We start from the raw sequence: 9,658 nt of genomic DNA, 5'->3' as shown, positions 1-9,658 counted from the left end.
TTTAGTAATAAGGCCTTTGTCTAATGTGTCATTGCTAAAGATGTTTTCCCAGTCCGTAGACTCTCTTATTACTCTTTTGGTGAATTCTTTCGATGTAGCTTCCATGAACTTTTTGAAGTCCCATTTTATCTTTCAGTTTCTGAAAAGAATGGGCAGCCTGTTTCTTACATGACAGCAATAACTTGTCATGACAACTATAACTTGTATGTTTAATTGTAGGTTCTGAATAGCCTATCATTTGAATTAGAACAGATGTACATGCATAATTCACAATGGACCTGTCTTTTATCTCTGCAGGTATTTTGAAGCTGTACAGCTGAGTTCACAGCAGCGCATTCATGTTGACCTTTTTGACTTGGAGAGTGGAGAGTATCTTTGCCCCCTTTGCAAGTCTCTGTGTAATACCGTGATTCCAATTATACCTCTGCAGCCTCAAAAGATAAACAGGTATATTTCCATGTGCATTCTCATTCCTTTGTAAAAACTCTCTTGGATCCTTTTATTAGTTTTTCATTTGGTTAAATTACTGGTTTTTAAATTAACTAAAGTAATATTTTTCATTTCCAAGCTTGTGTCATACTTGAGTAAACAAGATTTCGAGTCCTAGTTGTAGGCCTAAGAGAACCAGAATATTCCTTTATATGAATATGTTTCTCATGAGTCGTCCATTAGCCATTTAGAGTGGTAGCATTTGGTGTCTAACTTAGCATTCACAGAAGGAGAAAGAATAAAAGGATTTATTCATATAGCCTTTTCTACCATCAGAGGTGCTATTTGGAGTTTTGTAGCTCTAAAACTCTTTGTATGCCAAAAATTTTATAAAAACATTGGAGTGAAGGGGGAAGATCATATTCTCTAAGAGGGAAAACTGGAGAAAAAAAAGGGATGGGTGGGGCAAGCATTGGGCACTTTGAAAAGTTGTTTAAATTGTTGAATACAAAAATGATCTGAAATGTCTAATAATTCACATTAAAAAATTTTTAAAAGAAACTACAAATAAAGCAAGAACAAAAAAAAACCACTTAGACTCTTCACCAGGTGTCCTCAAACTATGACCTGCGGGCCACATGCAGCCTGCTGAGGACATTTATCCAGCCCTCTGGGTGTTTTTGCCCCATTTGTTGTTTTTTTTGAGGACCCCTGCTCTTCACAGATCTTTGAGTACTTTTTGAATATTTAGAACTTTATTTCCTGACCATCTATACATGGATTTACTAGCAAGTTCATTTTAGTTTTTGTTTTTAGAACAAAACCTACATATTTTCTGACTGTATCTCATTTCTTAGTTGTTATTTCAGTATCTTTAAAAATATAACCCATAAAAACACTTATTTTGTTGATAAAAGCATTATTAACATTTCCATAACAATGGGTTTGACAAAAGTCAGTGTAGTTGCTCTTCTTTTATTCCATGTCACTGGATCAACCTAATTTGGAAATTGCCATATAGTCCGCATACACCAAACTCACTGTCATCAAGTCAATTCTGGTCATAGCAATTCCATAAGACACAATTGCCCTTCGGGTTTCTGAGGCTGTTCATCTTTGCAGGAGTGGAAAGCCTCATTGTTCTCTCAGAGTGGCTGGTTGTTTGAACTGTTGACCTTTTTGTTAGCAACCCAATGCATAACTCACTATGCCAATAGATCTCCTATATTCAGCATATTGGGGCATAAAATGTCATAGGAAGAAAGTGAGATAAAAAAGCTATAGCTTATATTTCCTGAATTATAAATATGTTCTAGACATTGTACCAAACACTTGTACACATTGTCATAATTAGTCCTCGTACCATTTTACTGAAGTAGGTATTATTATTCCTCTTTTAAGGTAAGGAAATAGAGACTGTTTATTTGTCTCGCAATGAATGGAGGATTTAAACACAGTTCTGACTGCATGTTATTACCTAACCCTACTCATGAAGACAAAGATAAATTAAATCATAATGATACAAGTGACTTCTAACTTCTTGTTAAACTGAAACAAGGCTTTTCTTTGCACAGTTGTTCCCCAAAATAAAGATTACTAAGCATGTAAATTAAATTCTCAAAGAGAATATGCAGAAGCCCCTGTGGCATAATGGGAATGTGTCGGGCTGCTAACCACAAGATCAGCAGTTCAAAACCATCAGCCCCTCCACAGGAGAAACATGAGATTTTCTTCTCCCAGAAAGATTTACAGTCTCAGAAATCTATAGGAGGCAATTCTACTCTGTCCTATAGAATCATTGTGAGTCAGAATAGACTTGATGGTAGTGAGAGGTGAATATGGAGTACTGCTTTCCTAATGGCATTAAGACTTGCATACTTAAGAGCAGTCCTACAGTCAGAAAATGTATCCTCAAAACTAGGACACTTTTATACTAATGATTTGGGTGAATTAGGATCTGAAAGTATAATTGTATATAGCATTTTATTATAGTTGAATATCAATATACTTATACGTCGTCTGTGTAGTTGAATATCAGTATACTTATAATAAGCTAAAATCTTTAAAAGAAAGTTGGTCACAAGTAATTATTGTACACTTGCATTTTTGTTTCTGAAAACTAAAAATTTCTTAGATTTGTGCCTAGATGGGTGAGTTTTATGTAGTTTATTATATATTTTTACTTTACTCAAGACTATTTAAAAGTCTTTTTAGTTCCCTTGGTGTGATAACTCTGGTGGTCCTGTCAGGTAAGCCTTGGATTGGTAACCTCAAGAGTGGCGGTTCAAACCAACCAGCTGTTCCTTAGGAGAAAGACGAGGCTCTGTTCCCGTAAAGATTTACAAACCCTTGGAAACCCAATGTGTAGTTGCTCTAAGTCAGAATCAACTTAATGGCAGTGAGTTTGATTTTAGTTTTTGGTTGGTCATTAGTAATAATCTGGATTGAGTCTCTTGCTCCTGTGGAGCATACATTTCAGCAAGGGAAAACCAAAAATAAATAAATAAATACAAAGTCATATAGTGAGAAAAATTATGGAAAAACTAAAGCATCATGGTAAAGAGCTGGAGACCTGCCATGAGATGAAGCAATTTATAGACAAAGTGTGGTCAGGCATCACCTCTGCGGTGGCGATAGTTGGATAGAGAATTGACTGAAATGAAGGACAACCAATGCCACTCTCTGGAGGAAGATAATCACAGGCAATATCAATAGCAAAAGACCTGAGGCAGGAGCACAGTCAACCTGCTTCAGGTACCACAAGAAAGCAGGCTGCCTGTGATGGAGCCAGAAAGGGGTCAAGAGCTAGGAGTTTAACTTGGAGATAGCCATAGGAGCCAGACCATAAAAGCCATTTGTGAGCTAAGATTAGGAAGCCATTGGAATACTTTGAATAAGCGAAGATATGATCTAATTTACATTTTAAAAATACTATTCTGGCTACTGTATGTTATTTAAACTTATTGCCATCTAGTCATTCCTGATTTAGAGTGACACTGTGGCACAAGGTGGAACTGCGCCTTCGGGTTTCCAAGACTTTATATCTTTACAGGAGAAGACAGCCTCATCTTTTTCCCACGGAGTATCTGGTAAGTTTGAATTACTGACCTTGAGGTTAGCAGTTCAGTGTGTAACCCATTGCTCTGACACCAGGGATCCATTTGATGCATTCCAAAATAATAATGAAATATAGAAATGGAAGCAGGGTAAACATTTAGGAATCTATTGAATAAGTCTAGGGATGAAATGAGTTGGAAGAACTAAGAAGGTAGAAAGAAAGAGGTGATCAACTTGGAGTTTGTTAAGAAGATAATACTTGTTTTTTTTGTTTTGTTTTGTTTTGTTTTTAAGAAGATAATACTTGTAAGACTAACTGGTGGATTAGAATGTAGGGTTGTAAAGGAAGCAGAGAAGTCAATAGCGATACCTGATTTTTTACTTGAGCACCTAGGATGGTGATTATTACCTAGAAAGATAATCTAGAGGAGTTTTATTTAGTTAGTTATGGATTCAAGGAAAGTCAACACATACAGCTTCTCAGTTACAGCTTTATGCCAATAGCTTTGCTAATGTTGAAATGTCTTTTTCCAGTGAGAATGCAGAAGCTCTTGCTCAACTTTTGACAATGGCACGATGGATACAGACTGTTCTGGCCAGAATATCAGGTTACAATATGAAACATGCTAAAGGTTCGCTTAAATTTATTTAATATGTAGCTGTGTGAAAATTAAGGATTAGGAGCTTTCATTTTCTTTTGGGGAAAAATGATTATTATGCTAAAATAGGTTTTGCCAGTAGATTTATTGAATTTTGAGAATATAGATTTTTGAAGTGGAGACTAGGTTTGGCTGAAATCCCATTACTCTCTCTAGTTAGTGTACACTGAGACAGTATATAACATCACTTTCTCTGGAGTCAGGCTGCTTGATTTTAAATTTTAAATCCACTCATTATTGGTTCTGTGATCTTGGACAAGCAAGTTAACCTGTTTGTTCCTCACCTTCTTTATGTGCAGTGTAAGGATCATAGTAATGCCCTATCACCTCAATTTAAGGATTAATTGAGTCATTATACATGTTTGTAACAGTGGATGGTTCTTGGTAAGGGCTATAAAAATGTTAGCCATTAGTATTACTTTACTAATACTGATCATATATTGTTCTTAATACTCTTAATGACAAGTACATTATTTCTAAAGCTGCCACCTTATCTATAATTGAGAAGACAACTGGTTATTAATGAGAAGGTGAGATTAATAAAATAAAAGGGGCATTTTAAATTTTTGGTAATGAAAACTAGAGTATAGAGTGTGGCTATAAGTAAATAGAATAAAGAAGTTAAAGTCCAATACAGGTTACCCCGGCTACCCAGAAGTAGAACATTCCTAGGGAACTTTATGTCAGCTGAAATGGTGTAAAGCTAGGAACCAGTTACCATTAGTTTATCTGAGAAACATCTTTGAATATTCCTAGACCCCCCAAAATCTCCTACCAAATCATCCTAAATAGCACATAAGTCCTAAAATAATCCCACCATATAGTGTTCACAGGCACACTTCATAGCTCTGGGGGCAGGCTGTGTGCTAAATGCAGTTCCCAGGAAAGGCACTCTCATTGCTTAAGAGGTGTGTGCTGCTTCTTTATTAGTTCACTGCAAAACCAACACTTTGCCCTAGCTTCACTTTTCACCTATTTTTGTAAAAGTAACAGTCATCTTCAGATTTTTTTTTTTAAGCATTAGTGGTTCCTAAAGTTAGGTCTTTTGTAAAAACAAAGTGGCATCAAGCAAACTTTCAAGAAGCAAGAGAACATCTGCACTTAAAAAGTAATCATAGCTCTGATAATATTCCCCTATTGGTTTTAAAATTGACTAACACTATACCTGGAAAATTTCCACATTATTTTTAGGATATTCTACTTTAAATACTCAAGACAACCACATTGAGAGACATAACCAATTGCTGAAAACCAAAGATTAAGAAAAAATCCCTGAAAGTTGTCAGAAAAAAACAGCAAACCACATTTCTTATTAGGGGAATAACAACTTGAATTCAGTGAAGAAATGAACCTCAGGAGGGTTTAGTATTCACTGCAGGTCTTAGTAACCGTCAATGGCAGAGGTAGGATTTAAAGTCAGGCTGCTTTGCTTCAAATCCTTTATTCCTAATCACTAACATGTGTTTCCTTTGTAATAAAATATGATGCAGTCATGAAAATTGGAACTATAGATGGAGAATTATTGCTATGGAAAGACATTAGTAACGTATTAGGTTAAAAGAACAAGAAATACTTGAAGAATAGTACTACACATATGGTGTTGCCCTTAAAAATGAGAGAGAAAATTGATTGTGAAATACTTATGTGGAGGACAAAAGACTGCCATCCACATTTTATCTGTCATTATCTAACCCTGGTAGCATACTGGGTTATGTGTGAGACTGCTGAACACATGTTCAGTGGTTCTAGCCTACCAGTGGCTTTCTACTCCCATAAAGAGTTACAGTCTTGGAAACACACAAGGGTAGTCTTATAGGGTCAGTATGAGGCAGATTGACTCCATGTCAATGAGTTGATTTATCTAGATGTTGTTTGTTTGGTCTTTGCCTACTTTTCAAAGTTGTTTGTTTGGTTTTTGCCTATTTTTCAATAGTGGTCATATATCATTTTCTTAAATGTGAAAAATATGTATTGAGATTACAAAAAAACCCATGATTTTCCTTTCCTTTTCTTTTTAACTTATAAGGCGAAAACCTTGCAATCCCTGTCTTATTTAATCAAGGCATGGGTGATTCGACTTTTGAGTTCCATTCCATCCTGAGTTTTGGAGTTCAATCTTCGTAAGTATCTAATTGAAGGGGTGGGGTTCCTTTTTTCTGCCAAGAACCATTTGGGTATTTATAATATCCTTCATGGACCATACAAAATTATCAACTTAAAAATTAGGCTGCTATATTTGGTCAAACATTTAATTAACTCACCCTAATGTGATGGCTCCAGAAACCTGGTAGCATAGTGGTTATGTTCAGGCTGCAAGCTCAGCAATTCAAAACCACCAGCTGCTCCTCAGAAGAAAACAGAGCTTTGTACATGGAAAGAGTTACTGTCTTGCCTTGTTAACTCACAGACAGTTCTACCTTGTCCTATAGGGTCACTATGAGTGGCCATCGACTCAAATGGCAGTGAGATTGGTTTGGCTAAGATGACCGCTAGACTGCTTCTCTTTGGTCAGGCATGTGATGTTACTTGGTGTTGATGATTTTTTAGGCCTGACATTCCCCACCCCTGAATTTAAGAAAAAAATTTATAGGATTGTGAAAATAAGGGAAGAACTCTTTTTTCTTCTTTCCATATTTCCTTATTTATTAAATATTTGTATCCAGTTGTTTTGTTTTTAAATGTACTTTGCCCTTGGAGTGTTATTGTATTAATCAAATTTAACTGGTTTGGGATATTAAGAGTAATCTATGTTAAGGCGTGGGGTTAAGGGGAGAGGGGTTCCCCACAAATCATCACAGGTCCGGTAGGCGCAATTGTACAGCAATAATAAGTAAGGATTATAGTAAAGTCATAGAGAGCATGAGAGGTAAAAGATAGAGTCAAGTAATGGAGTCAGACACAATTCACGGTAGCATTGCTCACCTCAGCCCCGCTTGATGGTCCTCGTGGGGGGAAGCCGGCCACGAGAGCAGGAACAGCCTCAGGGACTGAGAATCGGGGAGCCTCCCCTGCCCCAAGAGCCAGAGAGGGCCCCAGGAATCGGGGAGAGCCTTTCTTCTTTATTGCTAACCACGCATTATATCACTTTAGGGGGACATGATTATAGAATCACACGTCACAGGAAGGGGCAGTACAATAGGCATACACATTGTAGGAAAGGGATCTGTGATAGGCATACATGTAACAGGAAGGGATGAGCTAGGGGTGTGCCTATAGGAATGGGAAGGTCTAGGGGTATCCATGTGACAAGATAGGTGGACCCTAGATTCATGATGGCAGCCTAATCTTGGTTATGCTTGGGCGGGTTTGACCTCTCCGGTGTCTTCTACAAGGAAACAGACAACTACTATCCTTATCAGAAGGGAGTGGGCCCTATTTGTTGTGGAATAAACAGTGGTGTTTACTTGTTCCAGATGTCTGATAGATAACTCTCAGGGAGAATGACCCCCAATCCACTCCTGATGACCTCCAAGTGTATAGTCATTCTCAAGCAGCTAAGTCTGGCATATATTTGGGGGAGACAACTTGGGAGAAATCCTCTGTTTCCCATATTAAGGTAGCCATAAAAAACAAGGAATTTGACGTTTTAACCAATAAGTATTCTTTATTGTTCATCTTGAGAGGACCAGATGAAACTTCAGTTAAAGTCACATTCCAAGTTGTTAAGTTATATGGGTAATTACCATTTCTAGGAGATATTTTTCTGCTTACAAGCAATACAAAGCAATTATGCTTTTCCCATTTTTTTCCATATTGAATAAATCCCTCAGGTTCAAAGAGTAATTTACATATGTCAACAATAGTTAAATTATTTCTGTACCTAATTTGAATTTGATAGGTAATTTCTTTAATAAATCATATATACATATTTCTTGTTTTATTTTTAGGACCAAATATTCAATTAGCATCAAGGAAATGGTCATTCTCTTTGCCACAACAATTTATAGAATTGGACTGAAAGTTCCTCCTGATGAAACTGATCATCGAATCCCCATGATGACCTGGAGCACATGTGCTTTCACCCTCCAGGCAATTGGTAAAGCCTATGAGGGTTCACAGGAAAAAGAATTACCTTAACTTTATTACAGGTTTTTGGTTTTGTTTTTTCTTCCTGATGGCTTGGAGTAGTGTGGATTATTAAAAAACAATTAGTATTTCAGTAAATTAGTGTAGCCTGATGTCAATAAATCTCAGAACTTTTTAACTACTGAGGACTATATGCCACAGAAAGGTGCCTTGTTGGTGTAGTGAAGTTCATGTTTGAACCCACCAGCCTCTCCATGGGAGACAGATGAAGCTATCTCTTCCCATCAGGATTTACGGTTTGGAAACCCTCAGGGACAATTCTCCCTGTCCTGCAGTGTCAGGATGTGTGGGAATCGACTTGATGGCAATGAGAGTTTTTGTATTCCACAGAAACTATAACTGTTTGAAAGGATGGCATAAAGTAAGCTAACATCAAAAGGTAGCAGGGTTATAACTCTGAAGGATAAAGAAGGAAGGACAAGTGAAAAAAAGAATTGACCCAGAAATGTTTAGAACACTTTATTAAAGGAAACGAAAAAGGGAATGGAAGACTGAGGGATTAATAGGTAGGAATTCACCAGGTGTTATGGGAAGCCTATAGTCCAATTCTCTTATTGTTGCAATATTGAAATCTTCCTATATAAAGTGTGTGAATGAAGAATCCTTTGGGATATTAAAATACCATATTTACCTATTATATTCATCAAAAACATAAGTATATGAAAAAAAGAAAAGATAATTCCTTCATAGCATCTTTATTCAAACCAGTTTCACTTTCTTTATAATGTGCATGCCTGGGAATTATTTTAATGGAATCTGCTATACTTTATGTATTTAAATGTGTTTTTATAATTTATAAACACTGTTATTTGAATTAAGTAGCATGAAGTCACTTCTTTCCCAGAACTTTCCTGAATACCAGCTCCAATCTCTCTGAACAAATTTTTAGAAGTCACCTTTAAACTTGTTAGATTTAAATCACTGGTATGAAATAATATGTTGGTTGATATTTTTCCTTGATCAAATAAAAATAAAATAGGGGGAGGTAGTTTAAGTAGAATAGAATCTGAACAAATTGATAAGAAATGTTAAACATTCTCTTGGAGTCATGATGTGTTAAATCTTCAGATTTTCAATAAAGGTATTTTACACTTTATTGTCTTTGGGAAAACAAGTGTAGGAATCAGGATTAATAGTCAAATGCAAACATAAAGAAAGGTTCATAGTTTTAATTGGGTTCTGTTTCACTAATGAGTGGTATATTTTGCTCATTGCAGTACTTTTTTAAAAAATTATTTTATTGGGGGCTCGTATAATTCTCATCACAATCCATACATACATCCATTGTGTCAAGCACATACGTACATTCGCTGCCCTCATCATTCTCAAAACATTTGCCCTCCACCTCAGCCCTTAATATCAGTTGCTCATTTTTCCCCTCCCTCCCCACCCCCCATCCCTCATGAACCCTTCATAATTCACAGTTT

The 9,658-nt window shown here is 36.4% G+C and overlaps 1 protein-coding gene across 1 annotated transcript in view; it reads left to right on the top strand.

Moving 5' to 3' along the window:
• Window positions 1–9,658, top strand: part of UBR1 (ubiquitin protein ligase E3 component n-recognin 1) — a 154,738-nt gene that overhangs the window by 116,030 nt on the left and 29,050 nt on the right. Inside the window, exons 32-35 of the mRNA XM_004709383.2 lie at window positions 298–447; window positions 4,021–4,118; window positions 6,172–6,265; window positions 8,033–8,181. Of these exons, the coding sequence (XP_004709440.1) occupies window positions 298–447; window positions 4,021–4,118; window positions 6,172–6,265; window positions 8,033–8,181 (491 nt within the window). The remainder of the gene's footprint in view (window positions 1–297; window positions 448–4,020; window positions 4,119–6,171; window positions 6,266–8,032; window positions 8,182–9,658) is intronic.

Source organism: Echinops telfairi, unplaced genomic scaffold (genome assembly GCF_000313985.2).
Source record: "Echinops telfairi isolate 266 unplaced genomic scaffold, ASM31398v2 ScPeMD7_8;HRSCAF=38, whole genome shotgun sequence".
Lineage (NCBI taxonomy): Eukaryota > Metazoa > Chordata > Mammalia > Afrosoricida > Tenrecidae > Echinops > Echinops telfairi.
Note: the sequence above shows the minus strand (reverse complement) of the source record. Positions and strands in the feature narration are given on the sequence as shown.